This window comes from Chaetodon trifascialis, chromosome 11 (genome assembly GCF_039877785.1).
Source record: "Chaetodon trifascialis isolate fChaTrf1 chromosome 11, fChaTrf1.hap1, whole genome shotgun sequence".
NCBI lineage: Eukaryota > Metazoa > Chordata > Actinopteri > Chaetodontiformes > Chaetodontidae > Chaetodon > Chaetodon trifascialis.
This window is the reverse complement of record NC_092066.1, coordinates 5,066,151-5,087,124: the sequence shown is the minus strand read 5'-3', so window position 1 is coordinate 5,087,124 and position 20,974 is coordinate 5,066,151. Positions and strand designations below refer to the sequence as shown.

Genomic DNA, 20,974 nt, shown 5'->3' with positions numbered 1-20,974 from the left:
CGTTACAGTCGATACAAGTCCTCCTGTTTACCAGAAGGTGCCTGTAAAGGGAAAACTAATCCGAGCGAGGCAGCAGACATATTGTAATGTCTGCATCCCCTGTTCTGTGCACCTCAGTGAGCTTTTCAAGGTCAAAGTCAAATATGTCCTGATATGCATCTGAGTCTCGCAGTCACACCTCATAGAACCAGACTGCAGAGTCCTCGGCTGCCAATAGTATAAACTTCACTATGACTTGGGAGGAAAACTGGTCTCAGATCAGCATACCTATTTTGAGATACTCGGTCCATGCGAGCCCAGGTTTCACTTCTAATTTGGTCCGGCGTACAGCCGCCTGCGTGTCTGCCCATCGTGGAGTCAGGAGGCGGTAATGTTTTTGTTTAGACAAGCCCAGCGGCTCCTCTTCCTCAGTCAGGACTACGGCGTATGAAGAAGGAAAGCACAAACACATGACGTCACAGGATGCAGGAGTGATTTATACGAGTGACTAAGGCGGTTTCTGACATCTGGTGTTGTGTTGTAAATCTAGATGAAGCTAACAAGATTTCTAAAACACAGTCTGGGTCTGTTGACATAAAAAACATCTCTTATGTAGCTGTTGTTGTGTGGAAAACATGACCTGGATCTGACAGTCCTGCGGTACGTCAGGAGTCTCTTCAGCTCCCTCCTTCCCTCTCCATCCCCTCCTCCAGCTCCATCTCTCTGTTTACCTGATAACATCAGCATTTCCTGAAAACCAGGATCATCCTCATAGTAGGACATACTTCTGTTGCATAACAACTTTTTAGCCAAATGTTTATGGAGAATAGCTTTTTTTGGTCCTCAAGAGTGAAATGAGTAATTGCTTCAGGTATTTCCTGACCTAAATGAGATGCATTCAGTCTCACTGATTTGAGATTTGAGAGGATAAGATGTTTTCTTGGTCAGCTCATGTGTTTGTACGCATCATCTTTGGCAATGAGTGATTTTTGTGAACTAGGCAAAGAACTGTTTCTGTTCTTAGATGAAGTCTCTTTCTTAATGCGATCAGTCGCTGCTGAGACTCAGTGTTTTTATCCCTGTTTCTCTCACCCTCACATTCTTCCTTTCATCCTAATGTTTTTTGTTCCTGCTGCACTGATTTAAGTTTATGAGAATATTAAGACCCGACCACTCTTCAGAGGATATTTCTGTATGAAACAAATCTCATTCAGAGCTGTTGGAAACGTCTGAAGTACAGGGATTCAATGAGCTCATGGCTGTGCACTCTCTGCAGGATTTAGCCTGTACTGCCACCTAGTGGTTACATAAGATTCTCTATTTCGCAAACCTGTCTCCTCGTTCAAGGTGAGAAGATCCAGGGCTTCAAGCGACTAAACCCTCACGGTTTCCAGGATGATAAAATTCCTCCGAAATCTCCCCGCCCCCGACGAAACATCTGGCTCAGCCGCAGCCAATCAGACATCTTCTCCTGCAAACCAGGAAGAAAAGTGAATGTGCAGGACCCTTACTACAACCCCCCCAACGCTCACCGAGCCGCTAAATCCCGCAAGATCAACCCATTCACCGCCCGAGAAGACCTGTGCGGGGGCAAGATCAAGTTTTACGACGTGCCCAGCAAGTCCGTCTTCTCGCTGGTGTTCGACCTCCACTCTCCTCCCGGGAGTGTCTTCAGCAACCAGCCGCCTGCTAATGGAGGACCCCAACAGGAGGCGTCTTACTACTGGCAGCAGCTGCCAGGAAGACAGTGTCACTCCTTGCCAGTGTCCCCCCAGCTGCCCCGATCACAGGTCTTCCACCCGGCCGCTGCTGTCAGCTCCAATAACAACGGCTCTGTCACCTGTAACTCCAGCCAGCTCTCCACAACGCTGCCAGGTGAGCTGCCACCTTTCTGATATGTTTGATCTGCTGAGGGGAGTACAGACATGACTTGTAATTCAAAGTAGCATAAAATAACAAATATAAATAAAATAATACTTAATAAAACAGGATCTTAAATACACACAGCTTCACTGTAAACTCTGAAATTTCTTCTTTAAATGATTTTTCTGATGCTTTAGAATTAGATAATAATGGTTCCTGAATGTGTCATCTGCTCTCTGTCCTCTACCTCTCTGTTCATACTTTTCCTTTCTTTTTCCTTTCCCTTCTTCTCTCTCCTGGTTTCCCACTTTTCTCAGGTAACTCCAGGTCTGACGCAGGCCTGACGGGAAACGATGTCCGACAGAAGGCGGCGCTGTGCGGCTGGGCGAAGAAATACGTCGTGGTTGAGATCCCACCTTACTGCAGGCAGAGAGGAGGGGAGGAGGACGGAGAGGACGGGAGTAAGGAGGGGAACGAGGACGAGGAGTTCGGGGAGAGCTGGTCTCCGATGGTCCCCAGCAGCGAGAGAGACAGTGGAGAGGCGATGGACTGCTCCAGCAGCCTGGAGGAAGAGGAGGAACGACAGATCGGGACGGACGCCTGCCCCATGTTAACACACATGTAAATCCACACACACACACACACACACACATACACACACCCACAAATGGAGGAGTGACAAGGAGGATGTGGTGGATTTGGACAGGAGACGGGGACTTTTACTCCCCGGACTGTGGACATGGAGGCAGCAGGAACTTATTAGTAAAAGTGGACTGACAGACTGGACTCATTTCAGATCATTTTGAAAAAGAAAATGTACAAAGAAACGAAGAAGCACTTGATTTTTACCTTTCAAGTGAACGCACCACATGTCGATCAGTAAACCAAGCACACGCGAGATATTATCACACAGGCGTGACAGGACAAGTCTCCATTTAGCACACGGAGAAGCTTTTATCAACACGATGGACACTCGGCACAGAGATTATTTTTTTGAAGAGGTTGTTTATATTTAATAACATGAGAGGATGTAGATTTTTTTCCCTTTAAAGGTTTATTAGGCGTCTTTGTGTATGACGAGGAGTATCGCTGATCCCTTGTGTTGTGTATGTGTGAGTGGTTAAAAATCAAAGCTTGTGTTTTCGTACTTTTCCCTGTGTTCTTTGTTAGACAGATGTTTATACTAAATCAACAAAATTCCATATTTTTGATTAACAGACTGAGATTCAGATGAGAAGTTTGTACGTTTTATAATAACCGAGTGCCTGAAAAACGACACTCACTTCATGACTGTTGCTCATTTTAACATCTTACGCTCTTTAAGTACAGGTACTGCAGTTTGGGAGCCACCTGATGACATAGCGCTTAAATCCGGTTTGATCAGAGGCACTAACTATCAGCCAAACCCCACCAATCAACAGTCAAAGCAGAGCAGCGTGGTGGAGACGTCAAACATGGATGATGTGAAAAAGGACCTTAGAAAGTTTTTGCTTTTAAAAGTTGTTGCATAGAGCCAAATTCTAAATCTCAGATGTCTGAGTTTACTTGAATGCAGCACAAGTTTTCAAAATAGTCCCCTCATGCAGCTCTATTAAAACAATCTGTGTAAAACAAGTTTAAAGCAACACCATGCAACTTTTGAAAGATAAAACAACACAATCTTCCTCGTACAAATTCCATCTCAAAACTAGCATGTTAAAGAAAGAAGACACCGGAGAACTTCACTAAAAACTCAAAGGAGACCTCAGGTTTCCTAAGAAGGAGCACATGACGAAGCTGCAGCTCGAGTTGGAGGAGTAATCTTTTGATTTGAGGGAAACAAACGACCTGATCTTTCAGTTTTTTTTCCATTCAGATGTACCTGATGTTGAGTTTTCTGCTTTATCGTGATGAAAATATCCAAACAGTGTTTGAAAAAACACCACCCCCCCCCAAAAAACGTTTGTCTTAACACAAATCACTGGCACTCAGAGTAAACAGATGGTTCAACTTAAGTTCAAGTGATGAGATTCTACTTCAAATTCAGTGGATATTTTCTTTTAATTGCAGCACATGTAAAGTAAATTGAGATTTCCCTCCAATCTGAAGCTAACCGTCTCGCAGCATGATGCTCTGACATCGTCATGCCAACACGCGGTTGAATGTCTGATTTAATTGGCGGCCCCCTCACACGATCTGCTTTTATTAACACTTCACAGATGGGGGTGAGATGTGCGAGCGTGTCGCAGGTTTCCTTTTATCACCGAGTCTCAACAGGAAGGTTTTCAGAGTCCAAAATAAATGCTGATTCGTATTTGCTGAGCCATGTTCGCCTCTGCTCCGCCGCTTTCTTACGATGCTCTGGTTATATTCTGCTGAGGAGCTAAAATGCTCCTGTTCAGCCTCCTCCTCTGATCTGCTCATCACTACTTCTCTATGCAACCAGTGTACCTTTTATGTGTTTTACAGTATAAAGGATCTAATTTGATATTTAAGAGAAAACGTTTTAATGTCTTACATTTGTATATTTGTGTAAAAAGTTCGTGTCGCCCGCCCTGATGAATACAGGCTGAGATGTTTTTTGCTGATCGAATAACAAAGCTTGTCTGGGTTTTCCTTGTGTTTGTCTCTCATTCTCAGGCAGCCTGCACTGAAAAAAAGTCCCATTTGAGTGAAAAAGTGTGAAAACTTTTGCTTTCAGATTTAATCACGAGGATGGTCGTTGTCAAAGATTTTGACTTTGCATCCTGATGAGGTGTCACAGTAGAGTCTCGGCTCTGTTCTCTCCACAGGCTGGTTGCGATAAGGATTATCTGACTGGTTTATTCGGGCGAGTCCAACCCCAGTTTGGTCCTCTCGAGCATTTCCAAAAACAATTGTCTGCTGCAGAATGAAAATGATTTTCGTAACAAATTTTAATGACTTGCTAATCCAAAAAAAAAAAAAAGGCAAAACACTGTGGCCAGATCTCTTTGTTGCATGAAAATATGACAAAAAGGACAAACAACATCAGATATATAAAACATATCTGATCAAAGCACTTTAATGATACGATTGAGGCACAAACTGGGACTCAGTTCAGCCTCAGCTCTGCTCACAAACTGGTCAAAAGTGTTTCAGCGGCTCTACAGTGCAGACTAACTGACACAGCTTGATGCAGACTTGACCTACAATAAGTCTGACACATGTTGCCTCCATGGTCAGCAGTGAAGTCCTCTCTCTACTGTCAGAGGGCAAACAAACGACCCCAGAGATTACTCTAAAACCTCGAGCATCACTACGTCCCACAGACTTCAGTTTGGTGTGAAAGTGGAGCTGCAGGCTGTCGCTCCTTTTGTTCACACGTTGAAAAACAAACTGAATCCTTTATCTCTAATATTCTTAATTAGTGTATGAGTCATACTTCTGTCTGCGTGGAGTCAGACTGCTTCACTGACGCTCACAGCCTGCGAAACGAGGACTCACAACAGAAAGCGACACCGACATGTTGCTTATTTAACGCACCTTGAACAGTCAGATAAGGTACACATGATTTGTGTTAATGTTGCAACCAAGCAAGCACGTTATGGTGTTCGAATACTAGACTAGTCTGTTCATTATACTAACAGTATATTAAATATTAGAAATTTTGCTGTTTTAAACACAAAAATATACAATAAAAAACAAAACATCTTGATGAACACACCTCCGACCTCCAGCTCACGAGCTTCTTCTGTTTGTACGGACACGCCGTGAACTCAGTGTGCTGTTTTCTGATGGGACTTGAGGCTGGAGCGCTGGGTGAAGCACTTCCCGCACAGCGAGCACTCGTAGGGCTTCTCGCCGCTGTGCACCACGGCGTGCCGGATGAGGTTGCACTGTTTGGTGAAGCTCCTGCCGCACTGCAGGCAGCTGAACGGCTTCTCCCCCGTGTGGCTCCGCAGGTGCTCTTTGAGCTGACTGAACCTCATGAAGCTTTTGTCGCAGTACGTGCAGCTGAACCTCTTCTCGCCCACGCCGGACCTCCAGGGCGTCCTCATCCTCCTCGCCAGGCCGAAGCCGCCGCGGCTGTACCCACAGAAAGAGGCGGCCGCCGTGTTTGGCGGCGTCGGATCCTCGTCTGGGCTCGTCGTGCGAGGTGCAGAGTCTCTGTACTGATGCTGTGGTCGCTGAGGGGTCGAGCACTGATCCGTGGCGTTAATCTGAGACAAAGCGTTGTGTCCTTCATCTGGTTGTGGTCTCTTACCTCCAAACGTTCTGGCTCGTCTTTTCACTCGTGCTGAGCTCACCGCGGCTGCATGCGGCTTCCCCGCTGAGTGTACTTGGGGCACCGTGTCGTCCAGATGTAACCCACTTTGAGATGGGAACGCAGAGGGAACCGGCTCCAGCTGCTGCCCAGCATACAAGAAGCACAGACCGGACGGCCACAGCTGTCCGTCACCTTCCTCTGTCACAAACCGGTGGGCCGAGTCGAGAGGAGCTGCGTTCTCGTCCGGCTCGTCCTCTCGCTCGTGTTTCACTACGAGTTCTGCCTCACTTTGGTTTCCGTTCAGCTGCTCTGGGAAAGCGTTGCACTCGCCTGCCGGGGACACCAGGCATCCAGGGTCTGCCGGGGTCTCAGCGGAGTGGAGACGCTCCTCGAAGCTGTCGGTCTGAGCCGCTTGTGAGGTTTCCAAACACGGCAGCTGCTCGGCCTCGGAGGCTAAAGGAAGCACAGGAACCACAGGTCAACGTAAAGTAGAGGTTTCCTGCAAAGCTACGCAGTACACTTTGTACTGCTTTTGTCACATTCATGTATACTTAAGCGTACTCTAGTAGTATGTGAGTACCACTTGAGTAATACTTGGAATGGAAAAATACTTAAACATGCTTCAAATAAAGTGAAATTAAAGTACACTTTAATCAAGCATGCTAACAGTTTGTTTCAGAGGACTTGAAAATGAGTAGACTTTCCATAAGTATACTTTATTACTATTAAAAGTATTTGTAATACCACTTCAAGTATTGCACAGTTAGTATATTCATTTTTAATACATTTAAGTAGAATTTAAAGACGTCTATTTAGAAGAGCACTTTTTAAAAGTACAGGTCAAACATACTTTAAGCACACAAACTAAAAGTGTACTTGTACTCACTTTTCTGTACTTAAATTATATTTCTAACACAGTAAAGTAAACTACTGTTTGACCTGGGAATAATATGTTGTCAAACTAAGCTCCAGCCTCCAGGTCTCCACCGCAGAAGGACGTCTTACAGACGAGCTGCTGGACCAGAAGCTGCTCTGACAGACGAGCGTCGCACTCCTGTTTGTTGTAGCTCTCGAGGTGACAGAGAGCTCTGACTCTCGAGTAAAAGCACGTTCAGATGTGCGCAGACACGCGGGTATTTTTAGTTTCCTGCTCTGTGATCGCACACACGCTCCGATGAGCAGAGGAAGCTTGTGTGTGTCACTCACTGGGTTTGTCCTCTGTCCTCCACACGTCCTCCTCTGCACACTCCTCTTTGATCAGCGCGTGTTCAGCTTCAGTCGCGCGCTGCAACACCAGGAACAACAGGAGTTTACGTCTGAATGCAGCACACGCACCATGGATGTGGTAATTAAACCTCACGAAGAAATGAAATGCAGAGCCACGCATGCTTTAATGCTTTTCGTGTTTCCGCAAGATTTAACGAGTCATGATAAAATAAACTGAAATGTCATTTACTTTGTTTTATGTTTATGCATTTTATCTCATTCTACGCTCACAAATGTGACACTTCTATTACCCTAAACACCAGAAATGTCTGTTTTCCAGCCCAAAACCTCCTCCTTTATAATTAAATAATAGTTTAACGAGCTAAAGTGCCAAACATTTCTTGGATCCAGCGTTGGACCTGGCTTCTCAAACGCTTTCCTCTGTTTAATATCATTGTGCATTGGATAAATGATCAATTTGTTCATCAAAAAAGCAGATTAACAGACAGTAAAAGTAAGATTTTGCAGTATTCATACGTGCTGGGGTTGGTTTGGAGCCTCGGCGTCCATCTGTCTGTCCCAGTCTGTGCTCTGTCTGTCTTTGTCCAACACTACTTTGACTAAAGGGGAGAATCTCTCTGCTGCTGGAGGATAAAACGCTGCAGAAGAAGAGTACAAACCAGACGTGTCACCACGTCTTAAGAGCACAAACTACAGACAGTGACATGACGCCCTCCGTGCGGGCAGCCGCCGTCCTCACCTTTCCTCCGGGCTCTCATCCTGGTCCTCCTCAGCTCGGCCTCCATCACCTCACACTTCCGCCTCAGCAGGTCGATGTCCCGCCGGCTCTGGCTCACCTCCAGCCGGAGCACCGCGCAGCTGTCGTCCACACGCCGGTTTATCTCCGCCACAGCTGCCTTAGCCAAGACCTCCATGACGGACAGCAGCTGGCTGTGGAAGCTGCAGTTCTCCATCTTGCACCGACTTCAGCTTCTTATTCAAACACAAATAAATATGTTCACCTGTGCACACCTGTATGCGCCGTCTGTCAGTCAATTCAAGGGTGAATGTAGAAAGACGGTCGGTCAGATATTGTATTGGTCAACACTGAAAGTGGTCGATGCTGTGTGCTGTAAATTTCTTCCGTGGACGGTAGCCGGAGAGGGTCGCTCGCTTTTTTTTTTTACACAGCGGCTCGTACGGGCGGTGTCCCTCCCTCTTCCTGAAAAACTGACTTTATTTAATCAACATACTTTAACATCCTCTGTCATATGAAAGTGAAAAAAGTTGAGAAAGTTTCTGTATTTTAAAATGAGTAAGGTTGCTAATTTAACATTATTTCCGAAAGTATGGGACGTACCTGAACACAAAACGAAGTCACTGTAAAGCGTCACTGATAACTGCCGAAGAATTACCGTAAATATTCGATGACATCCGCACCTTGACCCCAGCGACGGAGGTCAGAGACTCCCACCGATCAATCACTCTGAATCAAGGTGACTTACATTAGCAGTTTTAACAAAGTTGCTTTAAAAAAGCGAGATATTTTATTTTCAAAATAATCTCTAACCAAATGCATTTTCATGAAATATATGACATTAACCTCTAATAAAGCCATTTGTGACAACTTAGAAACACTTAATGAGGGGGTCCGCAGGGTAAGGTCCAGGTAGAAGGTGCTACAGAACACCACACAGAGCCACAGAATCAGAAACTACCACATATTTTATATAATTTATATATCAATGCAGAAGATACAGTTCACCAGTGCCCGGATAATATCCACGTCTCAAAAACACAAGAGTGTAAGTAAGTACATTTGTTCATGTACTGTGTTCAAGTACAATTCTGAGTTACTTGTACTTTACTGGAGTATTTAGATTTTACCAGTGTATACTTCTACTCCACCAGTTTTATCTGACAGCTGATGTATCCAATAATATCATGTAACACCACCAGGGATCATGATGATACATAAAGAGTAATTTTATGATGAATCCTTAAAGTATATTTTGTTGCTAATTCTTCTACTTTTACTATAGGTAAAGTTTTGAATTCTCAACATTTACTTGGAGTATATTTACAGTGTGATATTGTGGTATTCCGTGATTCTTTAGAGTAATTTGCCTTTTTTCCCCTTTAGTAGTACTTTGTTGGAACTCGTGATACTTTGGGCTCATCTGATTGGTATTCTCTCTCTGTAATAAACTGGCACTTTGTGGTACTTCGGGATATACTTTGTGGTTGTTTGCAGTGAATTCTAGTGATTCGTGTACTGTGTGTTACCATTTGGTCATTTGTGGTAATAATGTGGTAGTTTCTGTTCTGGTGTGATTTCTGGTTTTTAGTGATAATCTGTAGTAATTTTAGTTTGTAGCATATTTCAGCAGTAATTTGTTATACTTAATGTGGTGAATGTGGTGGTATTTCCGGAGCCTTTCTTGTATTTTCCACAGCACTCACAGAGGCTGTGTGTGGTGCTTGAGCTTGTTTATTAGTGCTGATGTTTAGCATTGATGTGCAACTGACAGAGCCAAAGAAAATGGGCAGAAATAAGCTGAATTTTGGCACATTTACAGTCCATTTCTTGCTGTCAGGATGAGAAGCACACATGGAGCTCGGCCTACACTCAGACGAACAGCACATAAAGGGAAATAGATGCACGGTGCAGATACACTGAACTGATTTCCCTACTCAATCAGCAGAGGCGGAGAAACTGTGGGCCACATACAGAGAGAAAGCACAAGAGAAGGAGAGACACTCAGGAAGTTAACAGGGGAAGTTTAGTGGTTTCTTGCGTCATCGTTTTATGCTGCTACTTGTGTGCCGATGCAGAGTGAAGGTAGGAACGCTCGCTTTTTAACTTATTTCCTCACGTTTCTACCCTGAAACTCCCTCCTAGAAGCGGACAGACGGGGAGGGATGGTGGACAGGAGGAGAGCAGGAGCAGGTGTCAGGGAGATGGAGGTGGTGGGGGAGTGAAGTTTGAATGTCTGTCTATATGTTCAGGCTTTAGCAGTGCTTGACTTCCGCTGCAGAGAAAGAGGGGGCCGCAAATGACACGACATGCGGGCGGGGAGGACAGAACCAGCCTGTAAGGAGCACGGTCCTCAGGCTGTAGCCAGGGTTGGAGGTTTGAGTGGGTCCACCGGCCCGGAGTGTGATTATGGTGTGATTGGAGTGAAAGAATCAGAGGCTCATGTCACTGAATAGGAGAAGTACAGCGGCAAGGGTGTGGCCTTTCGTTTGAAAAAAAAAAAAAAAAAAAAGGTTGGGTACATCAGGGGGAAGTGAAGAGACACATTTGCACGCTGAGGATTCATTACAATTTGTTTGATTTTAGGGGAGATTGTTGTCTGCAATGTGGAGCTGCTGTTTGCACTGAGAGACTTTAGCTTTTTCTGCTTTTACAGGTTGGAAGATAAACCAAACTATGTTGTAACACTCCAGCTTGTACAACCCCGACAGCTTACAGAGGAAACAACCTGCACCTAACAACATGCACTGAGGCAAAGGAAACAGAAGCAGCAGCAGCAGCAGCACGGTGAACTCCCTGAAATGTGCGGCGCCTCTGAGAAGTCACTGTCACATTAACCGAGTTGGTCAACACATCAGCAGCCACACGGACAGTCAGCCAGCCGGACGGTCGCGCACACAGCCGCTCGGGCCGGTCTGAATGTGAGGAGAAAACAGCCGACAGGAAGACATGAGGAGAGTTCGGAGAAAAGGAGGGAACAAAGAGAAGGTGTTCGGATGTGACCTGCTCGAGCACCTGAACGCCTCTTCTCAAGAGAGTGAGTGAACAGACACTGAACACAACCCTGGACAGATAAAGAGCAACACATGTGCATGTAGCATCACCGGAAACAGCAGTGTTTTCTAACCCCACACCTCAGAATAGCCACACAATGCTTATATAGAAATATGTGCATAGATATGAACAGATGTCTCCCGATGTGTTTTTACGTACACTTGAAAACCACAAATGCCAAAAGGTCATACAGCTGGCGAGAGAAACATTCAACAGGGATGACGAATACTACTATTTGGTCAGAGTATCTGCTTTTACAATGCTCAGTGTCTCATTTCGCTGTGATATTTCTCAGACAGATATGAAGTCAAGAAAAAAAGGACAGAAATTGATGATTTGCTGATTCTTTTTTGACTTATACCCAACTGAAAACAGTACAAAGACGATACATTTCATGTTTGACCTCATCAGCTTCATTGATTTTTGTAAATATCTGCTTATTTTGAATCTGATGAGGTTGCAACAGGAGCAATTAAAGACTGTGAAAGTTGTGAAATGCTCCAGAAACACCTGTTTGGATCATTCCACAGGTGAACAGGCTCATTGGTAACAGTTGAGAGTATCGTGATTGGGTATGAAAGGGGCATCCTGGAAAGGCTCAGTCCTTCACAAGTGAGGATGGAGCGAGGTTCACCACTTTGTGAACACATGATTGGATGAAGGATATTACTACATGGATTCAGGGATACTTTTCAGAAGAGTCCAAACCTTTTTGGAGTGGGGGTTGTACTTATTCCCTCAGGGCTCAGTGTAGTGTTCAACAGTCCATCCTGCAGTTTCATATCCTTTAAGACAGCCCAGCTGGTGTCTCTGCTCGCTTTATTCAGACACAGCAGTGCTTCGAGCTAAATGCTAATGCCAGTGTGCTACATTTTGATGTTAAGCAGGTATAATGTTTACCGTGTTCACAGTCATACTTTTGTCTGTTAGCATGCTAGCATTTACTAATGAGTCATACACACAAAGTGCAGCTGAGGCTGATGGGAACATCATTTCTTTTGCGGACACCATAAACCAAAGGATTAAAAAAAATGATGTGATGATGCCACCAAATTAAATCTAAGAGGATCATCAAAGCTATTACAAGTCATGCTGAGGGGGGCAGGGGGAATATTTGTACCAACCCATCCAATATGCAAATCTGAAATTATTGGTGTAGTTATGGGTATTATTGGTATAGTGTGGTGGACTAACATTGAAAATCATTTGTCCGCTAAAATCTGTAATTTACAAACTTGTCTTCATGCATATGAGGGAGGTACGTGCACATCCATGAACATCTGGGTGCTTTTCAACAATAACCTGCACAAAAGGACAAAATACACCTGCACACAGCTCCCATCCTCAACGCTTCTGCTCTTCTACATGGACATGATGTCCCCACAGCGCGTCTTCCTCAGCTGTCCATGTAGAATAAAAGAAGGATCAGGAATGAGACAGCAATGCGAGCAATCATCCCTCCCTGTTTCCTGCAGTTCCTCAGGTCCTGCGATGCTGCAGCGAGTTCGTTGAGACTCATGGAATCGTGGATGGAATCTACAGATTATCAGGAGTGTCGTCCAACATCCAGAAGCTCAGGTACAGCTGCGTGAGTGTGTGCAGCCCTTTGAGTCTGTGCGTCGTGTTGATGTGTTCTGAAGTGAGTCTGCGTGTGCTCGCGTGCAGGGGTGAGTTTGAGAACGACGGGAGTCCAGATCTGAACAAGGATGTGTACCTGCAGGACATCCACTGCGTCAGCTCTTTGTGTAAAGCTTATTTCAGAGAGCTGCCCAACCCTCTGCTCACGTACCAGCTGTATGACAAGTTCGCTGTGAGTACCTCAAACATTTCACACAGTATACGCTTATACGCTATATTATAGGAAGTAAAAGTACTCAGGGCAGAATGTCTCCTATCAAAGTTTTATATTATTTCAGAATATTATACTTTGACTTTGTGCTGTTGCTCCCTGGACTCATGTAGCCTGTGAGTACCACTTGACTAATACTAATAGTTGCTAAATGGGCATAACTTTACAACAAGCGTGCTGAAGTACACCAGTGAAAATCAGTACTTGTGAACCTTCAAAACACACTTGCAGTACAACTGTATTGTATCACCAATGTGCTGGAAATATACTTAAATATACTTGAAATGAAGTTAAACTAAAGTACACTTTAATTAAGCATGCTAACAGTGTATAACAAAGGACACAAAAATAAGCGTACTTCACTCAATTTACAATATACTATTAAAAGAATTTGTAATTTCTGTGCACTTTTTTGTGCAAGCAAATCTTTTGTAAGCACTTTGAAATACAACTTTAAGTATCGGAGAATTACTATATTCACGTTTAACATGTAGAACTTGACATGTATTTAGAAGTAGTAGTGTACTGACTTTTCTACACTTCAGTTATATTTCTAGTACACTGAAGAATACTACTGTTTGACCTGGAGTACTCACACACTGACTCAAAGACACGCCTGTGTTTCAGGAGGCTGTGGCCATCCAGCTGGAGGAGGAGCGGCTGGTGAAGATCAGAGATGTGCTGAAAGAGCTGCCGAGACCTCATTACAGGTGGAGTCCTCTGCACGGCTTTCACTGAAGCCAGACAGCGAGAGGTCGGTCTTAAACTGTCACTGAAATATTTCACCTCCTCACTTCCTCTCCATCAGGACTCTGGAGTTCCTGATGCGCCATCTTGTCCGAATGGCATCGTATTCCTCTGAGACGAACATGCACGCCAGGAACTTGGCCATTGTCTGGGCCCCGAATCTGCTCAGGTTTGCTGATATACGTCAACACGTGTTGTCCTTCACTAATGTCCCTTCCAGTATGCATTCAATTCCTTCCTTTGAACAATCAATCAATCTGTATGTTAAGGTCGAAGGACATTGAGGTGTCTGGCTTTAACGGCACAGCAGCCTTCATGGAGGTCAGGGTTCAGTCCATCGTGGTGGAGTTCGTCCTCACACACGTCCCTCAGCTGTTTCCTGAACAAGGTAACACACTCACCTGACGGTGAGACCGAGCCATTTCGATTCACTCATTCAGACCCGCTCCGTATCACTGACTTCTGCCGTGTTCAGGTGTAACAAACGAGAGAAGGAAGTCCCTCCCCTCGCCGTCGGCAGCGTCCAGTCAGGAGGAAGGGTTTTTTAAATCCCCTCTGACTCAGCCTATCCCCAACTTTGGAAATATCAGTCCAGGAGACGGTCCTCTACCCATAAGACCGTACCACGCCATCATTGAGGGCACAGACAAGTGAGTGGACTCGTTCAATTATCTGCCTGAATATTCTGATCCGCAGAGGTCAAAGGTCGGCGATGATCAGCTGATAGATCCTCTGCACAGAAAATAGACGGGTTTATAAAAGTGACATTCCACATGCGTGATTGTCTTTTACCAGGCAGGCGTTTGGAGACGCTTCTCTCATGCTGGGTCTGAATTAAGTCTGTTTGTGGTGGAATTATGCTCGTTCTGTTTCACTTATTCAAACTCAAGTCTTTGTGAATGTTTGCGTCTCGTTCAGGAGGAAAGGATCTCTCAAAGGCAGGAAGTGGATGTCCATCTTCAACATCGGAGGACGGTTCCCCGACCCCCGACGGAGGCACAAGCACTCAGGCAAAGGTACGAAACTCTTGATAATTTCCTTTAAAGTTTTAAAGATTTAAACCGTAAATCATGTACAGGGGAAGAAAACTTCTCTGGCAAAGGAAAAAAATTCAGTTTAAAAGGTGAAAGTGTTCATTCATAACGCAGTCAATTTAATTTACAACGAACTTATTAGTGAAAATAATAATGTTTTTTCCATTTTGTCTTAAATCATTTGTTTCAGAGAAAGAGAGGCCTGTTCTGAGACCAGCGAGGAGCATGGACTCCCTCAGCACGCCGTCCTATCCAAACGAAGGTGCTGCTCTCGTCACATTTCCCAGCTTCTGAACAAATACTGGAAATATTTCTACAATAGAAGAGACTAATATTTAACTGTACACACACTAAGGAGAAAATGCTGTGTATGTAGTTTGTTGGGTTTGAGCTGTGGAGCAAACTCATCACAGTTTTGTTGAAGGTCACTTCACCCAAAATTACCACAATAAATGCGTAAATAAATAAATAAATAGTAATTAACACTTCATGGGGAAAAAAAAACTGCCATTTTTGAGCGTTTTATGATGCCTGACTGTAAAATTTCTGCAACCAAGATCAGAGATGAGTCAAATTTTGTTACAAATAATGTAAAAACAGAAAAAAAGACTTGTCCCTGTTACCCTGAATCCTCAGCAGAGCATCCTGTCAGCAGGATGTTCTGTTCACACGCACCATTTTTCTGTTGTAAAAAAGTAGTTCCAGGGGATTATGCTGAATAACTGGGACGCTAAAGGACACAACAAATTGTCTTTCCAGTTGACTTTTATGTCATGTTGTAATGCTTAAAGTTTCAGAGACGGGTCAAAACCCACACATAAAACTGTGTGGTGAAAAAGTGCTTTTCTGGTCTGTGTGAACGGACCCTTTAAAACACAGTCTGACAGCTGTTGCCTGCAGATGTCTGAACCAGTATTTTGTTAAGAAACAGGCTCTCAGTCATACTTTGGATCAGCTTGTTGCCTGTTTGATTCCAGGTTCCAGACGTCCTGGCCAGCGCCCCCCTTCCAACATCCCTACAACGTCTCCCCTCGTCACCTCCTCCCCCCAGCCCGCCTCGGATATCACGGTATCCACCGGTGCCATCGGCGGCAGTGAATATGCTGTAACCTACCGCAGGGGAACTGGGTTGGTAAGCGGGGGCGCAGGGACCCAGGGCACCTACACTGCCCTTGACCCCGAAGGTTTAGGGGTCGCGGGCAATGAGACTCTCCAGTCCAGATCACCAGGACTGTCCACTAAAGCAGGCCGGAGAGCAGCCATGCACATCACGGGGCCCACCATGGTGACCGTGCCCCTGCATATCACCTCTAACCTGGCATTAGGGGTGCTGCAAGGGGGTGGGGGCGACAGGGTCATCCATCGTGGCAGAGATAAGGATGGAGGAGACAGAGTAGAGGCTAAGGAGGGAGGAGAGAAGGCGGAGAGGAGGGTGGAAAGGAAGGTGGAAGAAGGCAGGAAGGTTGAGGAAGAGGAGAAAAATCACACCGGGGAGGAGACGGACAGGGAAGGAGTCGCGGATGCAGGAGGGAGTACAGTGGCAGGTGGTGGTGAGGAGGAAGAGGGTGAAGGACAGAAAGCGGAGGAAGGGGAGGAGGTCAGAGAAGAATGTGGGTGGAAGCCGCAGCCGGTGATGGGAGGTCGAAGTTTGTCCAGGGAGCAACGAGCCAAAAGCCTGACCTCCAACACTGAGGAAGATAATGACGAAGATGCTGCCATTGATAACAAGGATGTTGATGAAAACGATGAATACATGGGTAACTTCACCTGTTTCCTAACCACGAGCTCCTTTATTAGAAATACTAGATATTAGAAATACTAGATACTATAATCCTATAATACTAACTGCTGATTATCTTCAGTATCAATTAGTTTATTAGAGTTATTCATGTTGTAACATCACTGCTGCCGCCACACCACCAGCACTCACCTCTGACCTCAGCCTGTGCCTCGTTTCCAGACATGGAAGGGGTGCAACCCGACGACCTTCAGCCGGAGGTGACCCAGCACGGCGACGACGGCGTGTTTGACACTTCTGACATCCTCAACTCAACCGAAGCGGAGGGCGACGACCTGGGGCTGTCGGGCTACGTTCAAGATAACTTTGATTTCCTGGACCAAATGGACTGCAGCGTGCTGGACCATATGGACTGCAGTGTCCCCTATCAGGTGCGTGTTGTTGTATCTGAAGAGGTAAGGTTTGAACAATATTTGACGGTGGAAACTATTTCTTAATAACGGAGTTGCAGAGGAGAAAAAGAGAAACTTTTCTAGCTTGCATCGTTCTCACCTCCCGTCTCTCTTTACCTGTTAGATGCAGGAGTTCTCTGTTGAACCTCCCGGCCACTCAGACGATGAGTACGAAGTTATGGAGCAAGCTCAGTCTCCCCATCATCCTGCAGAGCCCCAGCCACACAGCCCTGAGGGTCACACCCACGAGTTAGATCCAGACAGGCCGCCCAGCATCGACGCGCACAGCCGACACACTAAATCCCTCAGCTTGCCTTACATGACCTCACCTGTCTACGGCTCAGAGGAGTCCTGCTCTGAGGAGGAGGTGGCAGACGACCACAGCGATGATAATGATTACAGTGGTGACGACGAGGACATGTTTATTAAAAGCCTCCCTGCTGATTTCTTTCTAAACGATTCGATCCGGCTTGAACCAGACACTGATACGCACGACACTCTTTATAGTGTTCCCGTACATCAGCTGCAGGTGTCTGAGCAAAGAGACTGGCAGCCACTGAACCCCGAATCTCCGACTGCTGGAGATCTGCAGCAATTAGAAGAGGAAGACAAAGACGAAAAGGATGGGCTGGAAGAGGAAGAGGAAGAGGAAGAGGAAGAGGAAGAGGAAGAGGAAGTTCACCAGGGAAGGGATCAACCAGAAGACAAAAGGCAAAGGTGAAAGGCAAAAAAGGCAAAGGCTGACTCCTATTTGACGCTTGAATGAATGACACAGACGGAATAACAAACCTGTTTTTTCATGCAAGTGCATTTCTGTCAGTCATAGGGTTTCCTGCTAAGCACTGAACGCACCTTTAAAGCTGCTTCAACCAGTATTTTTATACTAACAGTGGGTCAGATGGTGCTGCAGAGCGTCTAGCATCTTTCCATTCATTTTCTTCACTCTCATCACACCCGTTTCCAGCTGCTTTTAGGGAATACACTCTGATAACCTCACTGTTCCCTCACTGCTCAGCACCAAACAGCAGGCGGACACACTTAGCAACTTGCTGGTGAACACAGCGGGACATTTAGGAGCTACGGAGGCAGATATTTCCAAACAGAGCAAGAAGCAGATTAAATATTGAACAGAAGCACACTGCTGTGGACCATGACTCCAGATGAATGTTAATGTTGCCCCATAACGGCTGGGTGTGTACATAGGAAACTGTTTGCTAACAGGCTCCACATATAAACTCTGTCAGGTGATAATATGTTTGATACGTTCGAAGTCGTGTTTACAGGTTGTTCAGTTGCGCCTGAGTGGCCAAAAAAATCAATTAATGCAGGTTAAACTTCTTAATCTGAGAAGTTAAATTCAAAGTCTTCACTCTTGCTCCTTTCAGTGTGCTGCTTCTGCTGCCGCCGCCTTACTTGGTCTGGTATGACCAGGAACACGGTGGTACATCAACACCAGTATATTTTAGCTCATGTTAGCAAACCTCAGATAGACATTTCTGTGAGTCAAGTTGCTTTAGCATTTTAGCATTTATCCCAGTATCCCTTATTACTGCTGCCTGCAGAAGTAACACAGTCATGCTTTAAAGCCATTATATGCTGAATTAACTTTTATATATTGACTTTGACTGCACCCAACGGGTAGTGTGAGACAGGGCGCTGCATCAGACAGCAATTCATGCCATTATCCTCTTACAAATATCTTAAATGTTTCTATCTGTCGTCCATCTGCAGCAAAGCGACACAGGAAGGTCGCACCGTCGAGGAAGATACTCAAAGTGACAAAGAGCAACGTCCCACACACTGCTGCGACGACCATCCACTGCCGGGCACTGACGAGTGGAGCGCTCTGCCTGGCATAACGGTCGAGGTGGAGGAGGAAGTGGCTCACAGTGACTCGGTTTCTCGTGTCACACAGGAAGAAATTGGTGACGCTCTGTTAGAGGAGCCCGGAGACTTTTCTGTAAGGGCAACGGAACAGCTCAGAACCTGGTCTAGAGGGGACAGTGACGAGGGAGAGGACAGGAAGGTAGACAAAGAGGAAGAGGATGTATGTCAAGAAATTGTTCTAGAAATTAAAGAGGACGATGAGAACATGCCGGAAGAAACCACAGACGAAGGCGATAAAGTGATTGCTGACATAAAACATGAAGGAAAGATGCAGGAAGAGCAGGAAGGTGCAATATGCAGGACAAGCAATGAAATTTGGGATGAACTTGAGGAGGTTATATGTGAAGTGATAGAGGATGAGGAAAGAAAGCATGTCAAGAGGAAGGGTGCAAGAGGAAGTGCTGCCGTGGAGAAAGATACGATGGAGGATGTCAAAGTTGAAGAGGATGAAGAGCAGGTAGGAAAGGTTTCAGGAGTGGAAATGATGGGCGATGGAGGGACAAATGAGACAGAAGTCAGAGCAGAGGTAGAGGAGGAATCGATGGAGGCAGCTGAAAAGCTCCCAGTCACAGAAGTGCAGCAAGAGGGAACTGAACCAGATGGGAAGCATGTCATCAACAACGAAACACAGCATCATGACAGAGAAGAAGTGGTTTCAAAAGAAAAGGAGAACGATGATAAAGAGAGAGCGGATGACCAGAGAAGAAAACCGCCAAGTGGAGACCTGCTCAGGTCCAATGTGAAGGAACTGAAAGAGGACAGGAAGCGTGAGACAAGCGACGGCAGCCAAGAAGGAGTCGGAAGGAAGCTGGTCGTCTCCAAGCATCCCAAAGTTTACCAAGTCAAAGCGGTGCCGGTCGTGCCTCCGAAGCCGCAGCACTGCAAAATCACCGCGCTGACCCTCCGGCAGCAGCTGCAGGAAAGAGACAGAAGAGACGCAGAGAGAGGGAGAGACAGCTCGCCAAGGGTCCCCGCAGAGCAGGACAAAGTCTGTGCAGGAGAACAGGGCAAAGACAGAGACGACGGGGACGAGGGCAGGGGGAGAAGGGAGAAGCCGACGCTCAGGGGAGGGGAGAGAGAGAGGGAAGGGAGGAGCGACGGGGACGAAGGCGCCAGCAGAAACAGTCCCCTCAGCATGTGTTTCGACGAGGCTGTTGCAATAGCGACCATGAGGCGGGAAAAGGAGAAGGTGTGCGAGAAGGAGAAGGAGAGGCAGAGGGAGTGGGGAGATGAAGCACAGTGAGGGCGTTTCCCTGGTCTGTATATTGATTTAAAGTGATCAGACTGTACAATCTATGTGCAGCATGAAGGGACGTGTTGTCCCTGTACTGACTGAGGACGTTCTGTCTATATATCAAATCACAGCGAAACCACAGTATTGTCTCCGCAGTGCTACTGAAGATGTTGAGGACTTTTTTCTGCCATGCACAAACTTGATATACAACTAGGATACTAATAGAATTTTTAACAATATTTTTCAGAGGATTTTTTCCCCCTTTATTAAAGAACTGACCAGAAGCGAGGGAAATCAAAGACAAAAAAGGTCTCTGGCCAGACTCGAACCAGAGCTGATGCAGTGACATGGTCAGCATCCTAAACCCCATCAGTAAGCTAATAAATAGCAGCTGTTGTGTTACCTGCTATCAAATAGGTTGTTTGCAGTCACATGATGTTAAATTCAGACAGAAAGTTCTTAATGCGCTAGTTTAGATGAATTAACGAGAGAAAGGTATAAACAGAAAACCAGAACTTTCATAGTTCACATCAAATATATCCGAACATTTGATAACTACTCAGGTTTGATCAAAACTAAACTTAAATCCAGCTCACTCATGTTTGCACTAGTCTAATTATACAATACTTTGTAATCATATAAAGTATATGTATACACAGTTTATGTAATGGCAGATTTGAACGAGCAGGGCTGATGAATGAAAGGTGTAAGTTACGATAAAAATATGTCTGCAAATTTTTTTGTGAATAAACTATATTTCCAAAATGGTGCCTGTTCTTTATTTTGTATAAATGTTTTGGGTGGAATATTTAAGGCTGTTTGTCGGTAGACATTGTCTTGTTAACAACTGATATCGGACAGATAGAGCGAGAGTTTTGTGATTCACGTTTACTAGAACAGTTACGTTAGTAGCCATTACGTCACATCTGCCCTCTAATTTCCCCGGAAGTAAATCAAAACAAAACTG

The 20,974-nt window shown here is 45.4% G+C and overlaps 3 protein-coding genes across 3 annotated transcripts in view; 2 read left to right on the top strand and 1 right to left on the bottom strand.

Moving 5' to 3' along the window:
- Positions 1 to 4,436, top strand: part of tesk2 (testis associated actin remodelling kinase 2) — a 29,304-nt gene extending 24,868 nt beyond the window's left edge. Inside the window, exons 12-13 of the mRNA XM_070973764.1 lie at positions 1,327 to 1,854; positions 2,160 to 4,436. Of these exons, the coding sequence (XP_070829865.1) occupies positions 1,327 to 1,854; positions 2,160 to 2,467 (836 nt within the window). The 3' untranslated portion in view covers positions 2,468 to 4,436. The remainder of the gene's footprint in view (positions 1 to 1,326; positions 1,855 to 2,159) is intronic.
- A 401-nt stretch (positions 4,437 to 4,837) lies between these two features.
- On the bottom strand, positions 4,838 to 8,427 carry LOC139338603 (uncharacterized). Its single transcript, XM_070973773.1, has 4 exons — positions 8,016 to 8,427; positions 7,793 to 7,914; positions 7,256 to 7,334; positions 4,838 to 6,502 (listed from the first exon to the last, which is right to left on the bottom strand). Exons 1-4 carry the CDS (start codon positions 8,227 to 8,229, stop codon positions 5,559 to 5,561), a joined length of 1,359 nt encoding a protein of 452 aa, XP_070829874.1. The 5' UTR covers positions 8,230 to 8,427; the 3' UTR covers positions 4,838 to 5,558.
- Positions 8,428 to 10,844: 2,417 nt separating this feature from the next.
- Positions 10,845 to 20,122, top strand: arhgap30 (Rho GTPase activating protein 30). The gene is made up of 13 exons (XM_070973756.1): positions 10,845 to 11,049; positions 12,542 to 12,644; positions 12,732 to 12,876; positions 13,543 to 13,625; positions 13,724 to 13,831; positions 13,932 to 14,050; positions 14,138 to 14,312; positions 14,581 to 14,678; positions 14,887 to 14,958; positions 15,674 to 16,453; positions 16,639 to 16,865; positions 17,011 to 17,603; positions 18,618 to 20,122. Exons 1-13 carry the CDS (start codon positions 10,962 to 10,964, stop codon positions 20,014 to 20,016), a joined length of 3,990 nt encoding a protein of 1,329 aa, XP_070829857.1. The 5' UTR covers positions 10,845 to 10,961; the 3' UTR covers positions 20,017 to 20,122.
- The last annotated feature ends 852 nt before the right edge of the window (positions 20,123 to 20,974 follow it).